General features: G+C 46.4%; 1 protein-coding gene across 1 annotated transcript in view; it reads right to left on the bottom strand.

The window, feature by feature from the left end:
• Nucleotides 1–19198, bottom strand: part of LOC142771937 (saccharopine dehydrogenase-like oxidoreductase) — an 84858-nt gene that overhangs the window by 14052 nt on the left and 51608 nt on the right. Inside the window, exons 9-10 of the mRNA XM_075873942.1 lie at nt 17860–17916; nt 6711–6834 (exon numbers count right to left, since the gene is read on the bottom strand). Coding sequence (XP_075730057.1) covers nt 6711–6834; nt 17860–17916 — 181 coding nt within the window. The remainder of the gene's footprint in view (nt 1–6710; nt 6835–17859; nt 17917–19198) is intronic.

Genomic DNA, 19198 nt, shown 5'->3' with positions numbered 1-19198 from the left:
TCTAGAGTGACATATCAATCTTCCTCACTCGCGCTTCACATATAATCGATTTCCACTGTACGTGATCTGCCATTTTTTTATATACTGGCAGCGCTGGTACATGCAAAACAATGAAAAATGACAGAGAACTAAGAGTGGGCGATCCCAGTGTTAATGTTTGGATTCCAATAAAGGGTACAAACGAAATCTTTTTTTATAATTTATCGAGGTTTAACATTTGCCATACATTAAAGAAGAGTACTTTTGCTAATGGTAGCGTTCTATAGAAGAAGTTGAGAATATTATTTTCGGAAAACATTAGAGAAAAGAAATATATGGAAGGCAACGAGATATAAAGTGATCCATAAATATTGAAAATTGTTATACTGATGTTTTATTATACATTCTGTAATTGCATACTGAACCTGAAAATTAAGTACATGGAGCTCAAGTAAAGCACATTTTGACGACATTCATGCACTGTTTTGAATATATGCTACAGTTCTCATATTCCAGCACCGTGTTTCTTACATTGTAACAAAATAAATCCAACCTGTGTACTGCTGGGGCAATAATGTACACCGCTACCACATATAAGAAATTCTCATTTTCTAAAGAGCAGCTGTGTTACTAAGCTCTTGAGTAACAATGAACCTTTCTAAGTTTGTTTCGCATTATCTCTTTACCCTAACTACACGTGAAAAATATGTGCAAAATCATTCACTATTTCCTTGGAGGCAGATCTCTCCATCGCAAACTAATGGGTAGCATACTTAATCTTGATGCCCGTTTGCATTCACTTGAACAACAGTGTAGTGTTCAATAAAGTTAATAGCAGCCAGTCTCCATGTGTAAAATTAGTTAACGACTAAGATGAGTAGGATTCATTGTATATCGCAAAATAGCAAGCATAAGTTCTGATTGGTAAAATCAATCATATTAAACTGCTAACAGGTGCTGCTGCCCGAGCGCGCAGCTGGCGACAGTTCACACTAACAAAATGTAAATGCTAGTGTAGGCACGTTGAAATACCCATGTAACGTTAGCGGGCGAATACACATGCTTTTCGAACAGCTCAGGACGGGCTGCAGTCACTGAAATGCGTGCACCTCATTCTAGAAATAACCGAAATCACTCACAGCGGAAGGACATGGGAGAAACGTATGTGGTTTTGGGGGCCTGAACATATCTCTGACAAGCTGATATCTCCAAATTTTTGGGAAGCGAAACACCCGCGGTTTACCGAGAAGGGCTCAAATGATACCAGTTAATCGGTCTTGCGGCGTGTCACTCCACGAACCAAAGTCCGAGAGTATTTCCAGGGCTGTCTCGAGTTCGTGAAGCTCCGCAAACTGTTTGCTGACCCAATGTGCACTCAGACCTATCAATATGGCGCAAGAACAGAAGTTGAACGCTTCGCGCGTCGATCAACATTTTGGTTGATGTATAAGCCCGAGAGATGAGCTTTCGCGTGGCGGTGCTGTGTTGCAATTTATACGTATCTGCTTTCACTGCGTGCGGCCACGATTTCAATTCCACTGTTTTGTGTGATTTGCCTGTTAATATCACATATATGCATGAATGCATCAGTGTACATCTACTTACCTGCAGTAATTAGTAGTGCCGTGTCAGGTTTGCCAGACGCAGTTGCGGTTTTTTTTTTCAAATATATTGCTACGAATGATGGTTTTCATTTTTACAAAAGAATGTTGTGAATGCGAATCATCGGCGAGGCAGAAATACAGACGTCACGCAGGCTCGACACAGGATTTCGCATCTGTGCTCCTGACTACATGTTTTTTTGTACAGTCACTGTATGCTAAAAGGTCACACGACTTCATGATTGCGAACCATGACACAGGATCAGTTAACTATTTACATGGGGGGGTTAACAAAATGTGGAGAGAGTGGCACGTTACTTTTATCTAGATCCAGCCTTGGTGGCAATAATATGATACTAGGGACGTTCATGATTGTAATATGAATGAATCTATTGACTTTTTACTGCTATCATGCAACAACCATTTCAGAAGAGAGACGAAACACCCAATGACGTAGAACCTGCACAATTCGTATTTCATCTAATCACCCCTGCGTATCTGTGTCTGTTGCTAATAAGGTAACCTCCTCGTCCAAAGAAATTAGTAAAGAATAAGCGTCAATTTATTGCATGCACCCTGAAAATCTTCTACTGATGAACAATAGCTCACGCCTCCCCCCCCCTTGCCTGTCTAAGCGTGAAAAGCGTGCAGCCGTTGTATATTACAGAATAAACATGTGGCTATAGTGGGCTCAATCTTCTGAACCAACAATAGTGACAACAACAGAACAATAAGTGAGAACAACGTGCAGGGCCGGCACACACCGCACACTTTCAGTCACAGTCAATCCTCTCTCTCTCTCTCTCTCTCTCTCTCTCTCTATATATATATATATATATATATATATATATATATATTGTAATGACGAAAACCGAAACTGGAACTCTCTCTGGCACAGACTCGCATGCTAGGAGGACGAAGACGAAGCAGAATAAGAACAGCCGGCCTGCAGCAAAGGCGTTGTGTCTTATTTCTCGTCCTTACAATGGCGCAGTCGATGAAGAAGACGTCATACGTCCCGGCTTCGTCATCCAGGACGCCCGCCGACGTGCAGATGCGGTAAGCGTCGCTTGGGGACGGCGTCAAGGCCTCCTCAGCAGCTGTTCACCTGCCGCCACTGCCACCACCGTTCGGGGATGGCGCCAAGGCCTCCTCGGCGGCTTTAGTATACCCATCACCGGTATTTCTTCATGAAAAGGGACACCGTCTACGCGTCCTTCGCCACGGATTGTGCCGTGAGCACAGGTCGACAAGTGAACCCTGCGGCACAAGCCACCTGTCCGTACCCTCGTGGATCATCGGCAGCGTGGTTCTCTCATCGTAAAAACGCTGTTCACGCTTCCTCGATAATGGAGCCGACAGCCCTCCTGCAGCCGGGAGCACCTGTGCCGCCATTCGGGGACGGCGTCCAGGCCTTCTCGATGGCTCCTGGGCAGGCTTGCCCCGGCCCCACCACGACAGTACATGGCCTGTCGTTGACCGGGAATGCCGTTCACGCTTCCCACTGCGACAACGTCCTGCTCAGTGCTTCATCGGCACCTCAGCCGCTCAGGGGTGCTGTTCAAGCTCCCTCGGCCGAGGGTACCACAGCAGTGAGTACGCTGATCGGGGAACACGTCCCCACTGGCTCCGCATGTGGGCCGCCCGAGAGTGCCACCGAGCTTTCGCGCACCATTGCGCGACTCCGCCTCGAGGTCGGCGCCCTGACAGCGTCGAGTTCTGCGATATTCCCTGCTGCCTTGCCGGGACTTCACATTATCGATGAGGCGTTGGCCGCGGCCGCCTCGCAAGACCATTCAACAACTTCCCCCGAGAGCCGCAGCAAGCTCCAGTATACTCTCGCGGCTCTTTCACACCAACTTGGCTGTGTGGCGTCGCTATTTTCTGGAGCTTCGCCTGCCGTGACACCACCACCGGCTGCCTCCGAGCTACCCGAGTTTCGCGGCTTCCAGGACGATGCCGTCGATTGGGTGGCTACCATCAATGCTCTCGGAGCTCGCAAGGGATGGAGCGACAATCAGAAGTGGTGCGTGGCCTTAGACCGCCTTCAAAATCCTGCTGCTGCGTGGCACAGGTACGAAGGCGTGCGGCAGCAGTCCTGGGCGGACTGGAGCGCCAAGCTCATTGCTGCGTTTGGAAGAATTGAGTCTGACCTCACTGCTACCTCTCATTCTACCCTCGCCACTACCGAGCAAGGGGCTATTGAGAAGCACAACGACGAGGCAGCTGCACCCTCTGCCAACCTGCCCTACCTCGGAGATCAACCTCACGAGGCGCCGCGCCCCCCTACAGCTGTGCCGCGTGCCCCCTCCCCGGACAGCTTCCCAGAGTACCCTGCGGCAATCATCGAGACAAGCTGGACGGTGTACTCCTCCGGGCAGATCTCTGACTCCGCGTCGACACCTGACACACAATTACCCTTGACCCAACTTAGGACCGCCTATAAAGCACAGAAGCCAGTGAGCCAGCCTCCAAGCTGGTCAGCCCCAAATGGCCTGGATCCATTGACCTGCTGCGTGACGACGGCGGCTCTTTCACAACCAGCCGGAGACCAAGCACACGTCACAACGGCCAGTTTGACCCATAGTAAGGAGCCGCACCATCCCCTGCCACCTTTGCCGTCATTGGCCGAGTGCGTGGACGCTCGTAACTTGCCAAATGCCGTCTCCCCTAACGAGCCACAAGTGCCTACTCCACCTGAGGAGGATGCCATCGAAGTCATTCCGGTGCAGTTCACGGTTGCTCCGGATGGCGAGGCAACTGGCCATGTCGACATGAACGCACGTGACGGATTGGCAAAAACCTCCACTTCGACCAGCAGTGCATCAGCGAAGACGCTAGAGCACGACTTGCGTCGCAAGTCTACGCGCAAAGTCTACACAGCGATGTCGCTGATATCTATCGATATAGCCCATCGTACCTTCCCTCGCTCTGAACAACGCAGGCGTCCCCGCTCAGTGTGGGCCGCAGTACTGCATACTGGTGTCCCTGCAATGTCATCCAAGCAGCGAAGGGGTAGTCATCGCGATGGTCCGCCACCAATGCGATCACTCCGCACCAGCCAGTATCACCTGCTGGGTTTACATTCTCCAGGTGACTACATTAACTTGCCGCGCGGACGCGACCTGCAACGACCACCTCGACACAGCCAGGGTCGTCCACCAGAGTACAGGACAGTTCCACAGGACAGCTCGAGGCGTGCACATGACAGACTACCACGGCACTCCCAGTGCCGCCCTCCAGAGAAAATTGCCCTTTGCGCGCTAGCAGTCATGGCCGAGTGTAATGACGAAAACCGAAACTGGAACTCTCTCTGGCACAGACTCGCATGCTAGGAGGACGAAGACGAAGCAGAATAAGAACAGCCGGCCTGCAGCAAAGGCGTTGTGTCTTATTTCTCGTCCTTACAATATATATATATATATATATATATATATATATATATATATAAATTAAGGGAAAGAAGTGTATACCTAAGGGCTCGTTTTTCCGTGTTTTAACACAATATTTATGAGATCTAGCAGACAGTAATGCCAAGGAATGTACAGGGGAAGTTATTAGAACCAATGGAATGTAAAAAAGAAGAAAGAAAAGTGGATGAAAAAATGACCAGCCGTGAGCAGTCCACTTTTCTTTCTTCTTATTTACATTGTATTGGTTCTAATAACTTCCCCTGTACATTCCTTGGCATTACTGTCTGTTAGATCTCATATATATATATATATATATATATATATATATATATATATATATATATATATATATATATATATATATATATAGAAAGTATTAATTCAATGGGCCAGTTACTCTTCGTGAAGGGATATGGCACAACGGGAGCGTTGCCAACAAAGATAAATCCCAATAGTCTCGGGAGGGGTCCTCTCTTCGTCATAGGATGAGTTATACTAACACAGACGTTCAAACTTCGTTGCTGCCGCGTCCCTCTCGCCTTGAAACATGTTTGCGAGAGTGAGAGAGAACTAAAAAAAAGCACTGTGAACACTGAGCACGAAACCAGACTGTGCACATCCAAATGTCGGTGTAAGTCCACATACGCTTCTTATCCTGTGCTGGACAGCTCTAGACGTGTGTCGGGTTACCTAAGATTGTCGCCGTGGTGGCGGGAGGGGCCCGCGACGTGGTGCGTAAGGAAAGAGTTTCCCCTTAATGGGTTGGTTGGCTCTTTGCCCTTCATCTATCTCTCTCTCTCTCTCTCTCTCTTACCTTTCATCTTCGCCCGTTTTCCCTCAATGGCTGTCAAGTGGTAGGCGAGCGTAAACACTTTGTATATACACGAAAAATATATATAAAGAAGAAAAAACACAAGAAAGGGCAGTGTACACGTACGAGTCAGAAAAAAACAAGCATCGTCTCCAGCTATGAATCTGTCACCAATTTCCTCCAGGCTTACTTCTCGGAGACAGGAAAGTCTTCCGGGATCCTCGTTTATGCCGGCTACTAATGTTCTAAATTGGAAAATAAAGTAAGCCTCACGCTGTTCGCGCTCGCACATGTTTGAGAAACCTGACTGTAAAAGAGTTACGCTGATATTTTCAGAACTGTGGTTTGGCAAACGCAGATGTTTAGATAAAGGCAGCTTCGGCAATGAATTGGCGTGGTACTGGTGATTATTAAACCACAGCCGAAATGGCGTGTCTGTTTGGCTGATATATTCTTGTCCGCAGATGTTGGAATGTAGCATGTATATTACGTTACTGGAGTCACAAATAAGGCTTTGAGTTATGCAGAATTTGAAATCCGAGAAGTTCGCTTTGGATTCACGTGTTGTGACCATCTGTGGGCATACCTTGCATCGAGCTTTTCCGCGGGGATGGCACCCTGACTGAATTTCGGAGGTGTTTGCTTCAATTTTCGTCAAGCCATCTCACGTGGCGTACCGCAGGGATAAAACCTGGAGGACATCCTTCTCAGAGCAAACACAAACCCCTCCAAAATTCAAGAGTACAGTATAGAGTAATTAAACAATTCAAGGGTACAGCATCAAATACTTGTGGGTATTCTTTATGGGACATCATCGCAGCTGTTCAGTACATTTCTAAACACAAATGCAGCTCTTCGGTACTGAACTTGAGCGCTGCAGTGTAATCCTGTTAAAGAAAATCTTACCTGGCCCTTCCATCCGGATGGTGACGGAATGGTCCATCCTTCCCCTGGGATGGTCGCCAGGATGAGCCAACTTTTCCTTCCATCCGCGGCCACGGGCCGTCAAAGTGAAAGAACAGCCCAATGCCTGCAGCATGATTATTAGTCAATGCGCCTTGAAAAAGTTGAGGCTCCCGTCGAAACGCCGGGAAAACACAAGAAGTTGTTATGCGCTCTATATATATATATATATATATATATATATATATATATATATATATATATATATATATATATATATATATATATATATATATAACCTGCGACGAAGGGTGCCGGTTGGCCCGCGGCAAGTAATAAATTCATCCACTTTTTTATTTATTCACATATGCATTGGAATTAGGTCTATCAACTTTCCTTATACCTTTCTTGCATTATTGTCTATGAGATCTCATCAATATTGTGTCTAAAAATAAAAAACTAGCCCTTAAGTGTACACTTCTTTTCTATATGTTCTCTAGCCGCTAATCTTCTTGCGATGACGATCGTAAACAGAACATTAAAAAAGAAAAAAAAGACCTGGCCCATTTTTTGTGCGATTCCTGCGCAAATCTTTATTAAAGCTCGTCGGTAGACCACGTTTTCTTTTTATTTGCACGGGGACAAACAGCGCGCGCACCAGCGACAACGCAGCAGCACCTGTATGCACCGTGGCTTTTGCCTACCACGCGAAAACAAACGCGTGACGACAGCACCACCACATGTATAGTAGAATTTGTCTATACACTTGCTAAACACGTTCATAGTCTTTTAAAGCACAGACAAAGCATAATTCACTTTCAAAATTTCAATTCGCCTAGAGTTATGCCAACGCCAGTGCAAACGCTCGCTTCTCAGAGGGAGCCATCGGTCTGCCTTAAAGGTACACTCACCAGGCCCCATACCCAATTTTAGTTAGACAGTGGAAGTTGTTGGGTGTTCGATGAGAAACATTTTGCCACAAAAATTTTTTTGTTCATTACGAGCAGAGAAAACGAGTTTTCTGAAGTGGCGCGAAACGAGGATGGGAGAAGGCGAGCTCGAAACCCTTGCCGCTCCTCCGCGTAGCCCTCGCAAGCCAAATCTCTTCTTCACCCTCTCCGGCATCTGACCAAGAGGTCACGTGCACATGACGTGCCCAAAGAAGTGCAACCCCCGAGCACGTGAGCGGCATTTCTTTGTTTACCAGCGTTATTTTGTGGTCTTCTGCCTGTTTCTGCGGGATGGTTTGGAAACGCTGGCTTAGACGCGGTAGAATAGATGAGCATAATGATTGCGCGAACGCACAGGAGTGTTCCACGGTGGTTATCTGTTCAATGCGCTGACCGTGGGGACACGAACGCATGTGAAACGCTGGCTCATTAACCCCGCATCTCGTAGCATTTCACGGGGGAAAATGAAAGAAAAACGCGCACAATTTTTTTTATTGCGTCTTATTATTTATTTCAAGTTTTATTAATCTCTTAAAGCAACAAATACATATGCTATGCATGTTGTGTTAAATAATTTTTGCCATGTCACGTGCCACTGTTTGCAACATCAGAGCAGAGTCGTCTACGTAGAGGACTAACGTCACTGCTTTGTCGTGTACGTAGGGCCATTCATACGCGCACGTCATGGCCTCATTCTCTGAGCGTGCGCCAGCAGAAGAGAGGGGGAGCAGTGTTCATCTTGAAATTTGACCCATTACGGCAACGCGTAGCGTTGCAAATTTCGGCAGACGTGATCATGAACGCCTCGTCTCCACATTGCACTTGTCAGCGCTAACTTGTCAAACCTGGGTAGTGGCCCTTTAATTTAGGAAGTGGTCGTGATGCAATGCTAATGAGGGGTCGCGCAGCTCGCTCACACGCGCCTCCGAGCACCTTTCTTCCGAAGGTGCGATAGACGTTTTTCCCGCACCGATATCATATGTCTATCAGATTCGCTGCTTCATGCTGCTTCTTTCTGGCTCGAGACAATGCCACCGCCGCATCACAGAGCAGCGCATGGATAAACGTTGCAGTGAGGCTTCCGCATTAGTTGCCCCGATAGCGCCCCCAACGGCAACACCCTTTTTTAAAACACCCTATATTTCACAAAGCCAGCTTGACTAATACTTTAAATACAAAGAATGCAAGACGCCGCCCCTCGGATATGTAAACAGCTTGATAAAAAAAAATTACTTCGTATGATGTCCTTCATGAGGCACTGCATGGGGGGCTACTCTCCCCCAGAACCGCAAAGCACACCTGAAGGCTAGGCGATGGGAGAGTGCGGGGAAAGGCTAGAGGAGAGTATGGTGAACAGCTCGACCGGGCGCATTTGGCCGGCATTGATAAAATAGAGGAGGCGTTGGTTATGCGAACGGTCACATGGCTGAAGCGCCTGTGGTGCCCTTTGCACTTTCGCTCGAAACCAAGCACACGTAAAACACTCGACAATCGCACGTTCCACTGCTTACTCGGCTCTCACTACACCGATCAGCACGAATCATGGCTAACGCTGCACCTTCCATTAAGCACACTTTTCAGTGACCACAAACAAATATGCGGTGAGGTACTGGTTCGGCAGTAGCACTGGTATTTTATTGGCGCAAATGCATGAGCTGGGCTTCTTCAAGGTGTGACCGTATTATGATATTGCGCTTGTCGTCGATACATGTGCTCTCTTGCTCGAGAGAAACTTTTCCGGTATGTCCGTCAACTGGGTTCTCTCTCTTATCCGGTATTCACTCTCGCAAGCTCATCCGCAGCGGCAGCGCCGCTTTTACGACTGTCAGTTGCCGTGCATCCTACTAAAAAAATCACAAACACAAAATTTCTTTCATGGCATCACTGGTGAGGTAATCAAATATAATGAAATTACGAAAAATTGAGAGGAAGAGGGTTGCGCGGAAGCCCTCATTCCCCACTTCGCATGCAAGCGTAATGCGCTCGTGCCTTCTTTCAAACCGCTGGCCGCTTGGGTGATGCTGCCACTAGTATAATTTTGTTAATTATCTTTTTAAATTTTGTTCCTGTGTTCTGAAGAGACGAAAGATTAGCTCATGTATTTGTTAGTACGACAAAAGTTAATCGACACGAGTAATTGATTGATTGATATGGGGGTTCAACGTCCCAAAACCACCATGTGAATATGAGGGACGCCGTAGCGGAGGGCTCCGGTAATTTTTCCCTCCTGGGGTTCTTTAACGTGCACCCAAATATATGCATATGGGCCTACAGCATTTCCGCCTCCATCGGAAATGCACCCGCCACAGCCGGGACATAGAATTTGTAGTAAACATGCGATCTACGTCCGACGTTGATACAATGCACAGTATTGGTTTAGCATCTCATCGACGCTCAAGTATACCTTTCTGTTGCTGCTCCACACACATTCCCAGCCAACAACTCTTCTGTGAGTAAAATGAGCTTTTTTACTGCACGTTCTGTTTAAAAAACGGACATACACGTAGTGCAAAAATGTATATTTATAAAAACAGCTTATCTTACAAATGATGTAGGCACATAATCAGCAAAATGAGCCCAAAATATCCAAGCCAATGCAAAAATTATCAACAATCGCGAGTAGGAGAAGTCGCATTTATCTTGGTCACCTTGGTTCTGATGGCACGCATAGTTTTCTAACAGAACTTGAGCATTGAACGAGACTGAAGTTCAGAGGCACAGAGAGGCTTGAAGCGATCAGATGTTTTTCGAGAAAGAACGTTGCTGAAAACAGTGTTTCGGCAAGCGGAATTGCCTTCGTCAGGGCAACAGCGTTGCCTTGACGAAGAAAAGTTCACTTGTCAAAACGTTGGATTCATCGACATTCTCTGCACTAAATTTTAGAAGCGTTTGGTTCATCGGTGTATTTGAGTGGAAGTATTAAAAGTAAACACTCACAAATTTTCAATCCGCAGCTGCAAGAATTTCATGAGGAGGAAGCGGCCTACCAGTGCGCATTTATTACTCATACACGCAAAAAAAAATTTATGCCAAGGGCAAGTCTAAGTCACAATACAAAAATTAAAACAGCTTATTATCATTTGACACCATTTGAACTGCACGCTATATGTTAAAGATGCTTAAAAGCTAAAACTGTGTAGCCGAGCCAAGTCGAATTCTTTGCAAGCTTTTCAATAAACAAATTTTTTCCAAAGCAGGTTGGCTTGACCCATTAGTCAAGCGACACTGCGCTTCTCTCAGTCCAGCCAGGCTTGTAGACAACTGGGTTTACTCATGTGCTCATGCAAAATTAATACCTGCTCAATTAATAGGTCCTAATTCTTGTGCTCACCCGTTGCCTTTAGGGAACGTTGAGGAACCTTCGTGGAACTAGAAATCCCCGGGCTAGCGCACCACACCACCGCGGAAAACATGCCTTGCCTGATTTAGCCATCTTCGTTGAATGCAAGGTAGACTTGTTCGGTGTAGCTCACTGCGGCTTCCGTTCTCTGCCCGCCACAACTTGCTGTCTTATCTTTCCCATAGTTGTCACGCTGGCCGCACCACCAACGAGCGAGATAACTGAGTGCGATCGAACTTCTAATATCGCTGAGCGAGGGGAGACAAGGAGCGGAGGCAAGCCAATCACTTTCCGCGCTTCGCCTGATTTAAAAATAACAAAGTAAGGAACAACAAAAGACTTGTAAACAAAAGAGAAGTTCTTTGCAGTGGTATCAAACTTTTTTCTTCGTAAAAACGTGCGCAAGCCAATAAATGCGAACATTCACATCAACTTCACTCCGTTCAACCGGAACTTAAGATGCCCAGTAACCGGTATACGAGCGTGAATGTTACTTGAAACCAAAACTGCCGCCGAGTTTCCGGAACCTGGTTCGAATTGCTGATCCTTGTGATGTATTTTCTCGTTGAATTGTTGGAGTGTGTCATTCTCGTTGTCGTTGTTTTTACCTGTTTAACAGCTGCCAACTTCGAGATGAGAGAATTGTCGCAATGATAAAGGCACCTACGAGCCATCGCCACTCGCGCAAAGAACGCAGATGTGCGTAACAACCCCCGTAGAATTCTGTTCGCATAATATCGGGCCTTGAATCGTCCATCCCCGTTTAGTGTTAGTCGGAACTAAGGTTGAATTCTTCTCGTATGGGCTGACTTTGTTAAGCATAAATTTGCATATCTGATACGCCCCAACAAGCAAGCTTATGCCAGCCTCTGCTTTCAACAAAGAAATCGCCGTCAGATCAGTGATAAACTTCTTTTGATATATCAACTTTTCTGCAAGCTTCTTTGTTGACGGAAGTTTCATCAGCTGCTCACAAATGAATAGAACGTCCATGGCTTCTACGTCATGTCCGAAATGGTCATAATAGTTGGTTCATCAACGTCACCTTTACAAGGTGCCCCGTGTGCTCAGATTTGGGTGCACGTTGAAAAACCCCAGGTAGTCGAAATTTCCAAATCCCTCCACTACGGCGTCCCTCATAATCATATGGTGGTTTTGAAACGTTAAACCCCACATATCTATCTATCTATCTATCTATCTCCTCCAAATACTATTGCGCTCACTTCAATGGTGCGCAATGTTGGCAATTGTAGTCTCTTAGACGCGTCTTAACAAATGAAAGCTTGTCGACTTCCATTGCCAAGTAGCCCTCAAATAAAGCTAGGGTCGCATTTCCTCCAAAACTATGCAGGGAATGACCACGTTTTTTTTACGTTGCGATGACGACTTATTCTTTTTGCCCTGGTTATTCTTTATGACCCTAGTTTCGTTTGAGTGCATTTTTTAGCATATTCAGCGTTGCAAACAACCGTTGCGTGCCTTCCGGTAAACTTTTAACGAAGTTACACGACGATGGCGTTCTTTAGAGCGAAGTCCCTTGCTTTACATTTGAAAAATCTCAGGGATTTGGCTAAGCGGCTCTTTTTCTCGTGTATGGCAAGGTCGGAAGAGCATGACTTCGCAGAGTGGTTTGAAGAAAGAAAAAAAAATGGCAGATCCCACGTACAGTTGGATTCTATGATATGCGAAGCATGAATGAGAAATATTGATATGACACTTTAAAATCAGCAAAACGTTATGAGGTGGAAGTAATGATGCCGTACATGACTTCCATGTCATGATTATCATTTTTGGATGAGTCGTTTACCTTCGTTATCTATTAACATTACGTGATACCAAATTTACTATAAGTGGAGCTGTCAAAACGGCCACGAGCACGCTCTGAGCGTGGTATGTTATCATGTTCTTACATGACATGCGTGTCAAAATTATCATGTTTGCACCAGTCATATACTTTCGTCATCTATTGACATCACGTAACACCAAGTTTGGTATATGCGGAGCTAGCAAAATGGCCACGAGCGCATCATGAAGGGCCCATTATACTCCAATGTAGCGCTGACGCACGCACACGCTGGGCACAGCGAAGCTACGTTAACAAAACGCGCGCACTCTCTAGTCTGACGCAAGTCGCGACCAGCGTCCGTCGGCACGGCCCGACGGCAACCGTAAAGTCCCTGAAAAATAAACTAAAGTAGCGCCATTCGTGTCAATGTGCAGACTCCTCTCCCCTCGCGTGCATTGCAGATAGTAAACGACGCTAGTTGAGGGGCTGTATGGCTCCTGGCCGCAAAGATGAGCTTGTGCTCATGTTTCCGTTAAAGCGCATCTGGGCACTGCGGTTCTAGGTGATGCACCGAAAGAATGATTGAGAAAGAAAAATTATATAAAAAGTAACGTTAAATACGACGATGTGACGTGTATATAAGCAAGTGGCAGGCAAAGGACATCACCGCAAGCAGGCAATACTCAACGCGATAGCCCACCGTTTGGATGCAGACGCGCTCAGCGGTGTCGCTCTCGATGGCAGCGCCACTGCTGTCTGTGTGATAAACTCGGCGGTGCTAAGAATCTGCAGCATGACGCACTAGCCTTTGTGAAGGTATCGCCAACGCCATTTTGTTTGTCCACTTTCGCGGTGTTTGTTTGTGGCTAGGCGTGCGCGCTTGGTATTGTTGTGTAGCCGGAGTTCGACCGCGCATGAGGGTGTGCACGCTAATCCTGCACGTTTCGGGATGCCGACCTGTTGCGCCAGCGGTTGCAAAAGCAGGTACAGCAGAGGAAAGAAGCTACTTTCGCTTCCGCGAGGAAAAGACAATGCCGCTCGGCAAGAAGTGTGGCTCCAGCGTATCGGAAAGACTGACTTGGACCCTGTATCGTCGCGGCTTTATGAGGTTAGTACCGGCGAGCTAAACTCTATCGTTTCGCTTGTATTCGTGTTTATAGTGTTGCGGTACTGTCAAGCTCGAGCATCACACAAAGAGAGTAACCGCGTCGATGATAAACGTGCATGCCAGTTGAAACGCGTGCCGCGTTTAGTGCCGTGTAAACGTTGCGTCTCTGGCTTGATCCATGCCGACCGTGGCGGCTGCATTTTCGATTGAGGCGGAAATGTTGGGGCCTGTGTACTTAGCATTATATGCAGCAGTGCCCGAGCTGCCCAAGTGTCTGGCATATCCAGTGCGCCCGCGTGCTTTCGCATTCGTAGTTTCCTGGTGGACACTCTAGAGGCGCTGCTGTGGCTGCTGGGAGAGGAGGTAGAGGCGAAGGGTTGCGGTTGGCGCTACTTTAGTTTATTTTTCAGGGACTTTAGGCAACCGGCGTGAAATGCGACATGCTGCATTTCGTGCCGATGCCACGCAGTAACATTACTCTATGCCGATGCGTTACCGAGACAACACTGCGTCTCCCTCTTTTAGTGACGGAGGGACGCCGGACGCGCTGAAACATGCATGCGCCAAAGCAACGCAGCGCGGCGCGCGCCTGCGAGTATATGGCAGAACCGGTGCCTGGCGTGGCAACACCGGCGATCACGCGCACCGCGTCACGTCGAAACTTATTGGCGCCTTGACTGTGGCATGTAGTCGTGTTCTCACATGACACGCATCTCACCATTATCATGTTTGCACCAGTCACAATACCTTTGTCATCCATTGGCGTCACGTAATACTAAATTGGGCATATGTGAAGCTAGTGAAACGGCCAGCGCATCATGAGTGTGGCATTTAATCATGTCGCATGACACGCATGTCATGATTATCACGTTTGTATGTGTCGTTTACCTTTGTCGTCCGTTCGCGACGAGTAATACCCAGTTTCGTGCATGTGAAGCTATCGAAATGGCCGCGAGCGCATCATGAGCATAGCATGCAGTCATGTCGTTACATGACACGCATTATGGGCAGTACCAGCGCACAAACTCAAGGAACAAACCAGCGCACAAACTCACGTACGCGAATTTGCCTTTGCACTGCCACACGTGTGGATGCAGGCCCTTGTTCAATGAAATGACAGTGCTCTTCAAACATAGCGATCAGATCACAAGAGAATTAGTGGAAGCATTCTACATCAAAAAAGAAGGGTAGTCTTGCGTCAGTCAGACATCAATATCTTAACATGAAAAAGAAGAAATCTTAATCAGTAGCATGTTTGTTTGATTGGAATATGCCGCGCTTGCGCAGTTACCCGTAGCACAAAATTGTTAATGACGTTGACACGATCCTTCGCCGGGCCTCTGCGCATGTTCCGTGCGTTTTTATCTTATGTGTTCAGATAACTTGTATATTTCAATAAATTCTTCAGTTGAGAGTAAGCGCTTGTTTGTGTCGCTTTTCTTCGTCCCGTGAGTTTGTGCGCCGGTACTGCCCATAATGTATAACAAACTAGCCCAACTATCAGTCCTGCTTCATGACACGCATCTCATTTTTATCATGTTTGCACCAGTATCATAGCTTCGTCATCCAATCACGTTCCGTAATACCAAATATGGTATAAGTGAAGCTAGCAAAACGGTGGCCAGCGCATCATGAGCGTGGCATGTAGTGATGTTACATGACACGCATGTCATGATTTTCATGTTAGGGTCTGTCGCTTCTGTTCGCCATGCAATAATGTCATACCATACCAGTTTTGAAACAGGTCATGTGAACGAAGTCACCGCAAGAGCTGCAGGACCATGAAATGGTGTGACTGTTTGACATGTAATGCATGACATTCATGACATACATGTTATAATTTTTAGTTATGACTAGTCAAATACGTTCTTCATAATCATGTTATGCCATACCAAGTTTGGTATCGATCTCATTATCGAAACGGCCAGGACAGCTAAAAGTCGTAGGCGGCTAGATAGATACGCTCAAAGTCGCCGAAGTTCGCTAAAAAATGCTTCGCATTTAAAACAAGTACCCTTCTGATTCTTGGCGGGGCTGGTCAGAGCATATGCTGTATGTAAAGTTCTGGGGAGCATGCCTTGCCGATAATATCAGAAACGTGACCATAGGTGTCCACAATGGCACTTCTCTCACAAGCCTCTACCACTATGCGGACGTAATGAAGAAACTCCTGAAGATCCGTCATGCTTCAAGTGTCTGGACGAACGTATGGCGGCTTGGTTGCTTGAAGTACTCTACCGAGTTGTCACCGAGGATCGCTATTGTGAGCACCTCGATGAGAATGGTGGCATAGGAGAGCTCCGGGCATCCGAGTGCCTTAAGTTCTGTAATTTTGATGTGGATGGTGTCCAATGAGTTGCGCGATGAAGCCACTTCGCTGGATGACTTTACTGGCTTGAACATTCGCAGGTTAGCCAGGTATCGTTGTTCAATTATCTTCTTGTTTTTTAATCTGTTTCTGAGAAGGGTGATGGTGTCTTCGTAGAACCCCTCCATGGCTTTAATGCGTCGATGGCCTTCGATGCCTGTCCAGTTACTACGTTCTTCAAATAGTGGAACCGTTCTATCTTCGTCAGACTCGGGTTTTTGTGATCAGCGTGCGTAAACATGTCTCAGAAAGGTGCCACTGCGTTGGGAATCCGTTGAAGTGAAGCATCTGAAGTTTGCAGAGAAGAGAGCCGCCGAGCCAATGTCTCGTTTGATCTCCAAGGACACGGCTTTCTGCAGTGGTGGTACTTTCGTTCTCAATGTTGTTAGTTGAAGCACTGTCGTGTATTCTTGGCGCTGACGCCTTGTGCTCGCCCACGTAGTGACAGAGCAACGACAGCGAAGCAGCAGCTTTCTCCTCGTATTCTGCTACGGAAGCATAACCTTCGGCGACTTGGTTGTCGTGAGCTGTGCTTCAAGTGCTTAGTTGAGCGCCTGCGGAAATTCGTGGAATGCGTTTAGCCCGCCGTGGACCACACGAAGATCCTATGAGGTGACATGACTGTAGTCGTGTGCCGTCATGCTTCGTTTAATAAACGCATGTGCAGAGCTCACTTAGTCACTCGCTTGCCTTGGATGCGCTCTATCTTCGTTGCGGGCGAACTCTTTTTGTAGTCTTGCTTGGATCGCAGAGTCCCGGATTTCTCGGCACCACAAAATGTAGCATAAAGGTGTATTCGCCGGTTGAGGGGAACAATACAAAGCTTCATTGATTCAGACAAATGCAAAACGCGTGCATCCTAAGAAAACGTTTTGCACAATGGGTGAGCTCTCCTCATATGCTCACGTCCTTTTCTTTCTTCAACCACACAGCTAAAAATATTCAAAAGAGCTATGTGTAAACTCCCCTAGGGCAATCCTACAGCTACAGCTGCAATGTATTTGCTACGCTGTAAACTTTTCTAATTCTGGGACTTATGGAAATAACCACTATGCCATTATTCGTAATTCCGCAAACAAACCAGATAGATACCCGCTACTCAGAAGCCACCATGTGCACTTTGTTGATGTTCTGGCTCAAGATTCAGAAGTAAAATTTGTGAGTCAGTCGAACTGGATGGGAACCTTTAGAACACCCATTGGTTACGCGATTTTCGTTGTATTATACCAAATTGTCCTTTTAAATTTCTACCGCTCTAAATTACATACCCTAACGTAATCTGATTACGTTAATGTTCTTCGGTTCACATTACTCGCTGCAACTTTCGGATCATTTTATGGTTATGTGAAAGTTGAAGGTTCACTTTTCGCGAACGCCAACCTGTCCTTTCATGCATTCTATTTTACTAAAGTTTATACCACAACTACCGTATTACAACTCAAGGCCACAAATATTGCTAGTGCAATTTCTTCGGCTTCATTGTCGCTTGGCATAACAAGGTTGTATATAATTAACAAGCTTGATAGTACACAGAAACAGAGACATCGACTCAAACAGCAATGGTATAAATGTTCAAAAGACGGTTTAGTATTTTACATACCTGTTCCTTGGAGTGTCCGCCTTGTTTCACGCAGCCAGCAGTAAATATTCCAGGAAACTGCAGCAAAGAAAGTAACACCACGCTTGACGTCGCTCCAACTATGCAGCATACCCTCAGCATTATTTCACTCGCTACGTCTAGCGGAGCTACTACACACCTCAAGAAAATAGTGGGTCCGAACCAACCTTTTGATATCAAGACAAAACTTGCTGAATTCAAGCATTGCTCTGGATACCTGAAAATATTTTAGTGTAGGTCCACCTTTTTTTTCAGTATTAACGAAACGACCCCTTATTTCTCACACATGAAACTCGACTTGTAGTCAAAACTAGCAAAAAAAGTTGACATAAGAGATTTTTACAGTCGGTATCTTTGTAATTCAACCAGTGCCAGCTACACTGATATATTCTATGTGTCCAGAAACAATAGGCTGACACACTGTAAACAAATAAGAAAGAGCATTAAGAAACCGAAAAAGAACATTTGGAGATAGCAGTGAATACAGGCGACGACACTTCGCACTCTGTCCGAAATGCTGCACACGCCGAAACGTTTCTGTGAACAGATAAAACTTCGGAAATGACCAGAGCGTCGTCCACAGAACAATAATCATGAAACGGGATTTCGTTTTTACTGGCAGTTGTAGGCACTGAAGAACTGAACATACGCATCATACTTGCCTTCTGACTCAAAGACAACAAACAGAAAACAACGCAATGAGATCGAGTAGAACATAGAGGAGCTCCCAATGAGGATGAGCATACGTGAGCGTGATAGATTTTGATAGAGACACGAGTGCTAAGAGAGAGAAATGAGAAAAAAAAGGAAGGCAGGGAGTTTAACCAGATGCTAGTATCCGGTATGCCACCCTACACTAGTGTTGGGGAATAGGGGGTTGAAAGAGAAAGGGATAGTTAAAAAATAAATAAGAGAAAAACACCGACACACACGCACACACAAAATCAGTCCACTCAGAGGCGTTCCGACAGGCCAGTAGTTCGCAAGAAGCCCAGTAGCGCTTGCACGGCTTTCTTCTGTGACGATGAGTCATGACGATGGCGCAGTATACTTTCTTCTGACAGCGGCTGGTCATCTAACCTGTTTAGTTTATTGGAAAGCTGTTGTCTTTCCAGGTCGTATTTCGGGCAGTCACACAGGATATGTCTAATGGTTTCTTCATCTCCGCAGTGTGCACAGTCGGCGGTGTCGGTCATACCTATGCGGAACGCGTACGCACGGGTAAACGCGACTCTCAACCATAGTCTGCACAGAGCAGTAGCGTCGCCTCGTCGAATTTTTGTTGAAAGCTGCATGCTTAACGTTGGATCAAGGGATCGTA

Source organism: Rhipicephalus microplus, chromosome 9 (assembly GCF_043290135.1).
Source record: "Rhipicephalus microplus isolate Deutch F79 chromosome 9, USDA_Rmic, whole genome shotgun sequence".
In the NCBI taxonomy this organism is placed as follows: domain Eukaryota; kingdom Metazoa; phylum Arthropoda; class Arachnida; order Ixodida; family Ixodidae; genus Rhipicephalus; species Rhipicephalus microplus.
Note: the sequence above shows the minus strand (reverse complement) of the source record. Positions and strands in the feature narration are given on the sequence as shown.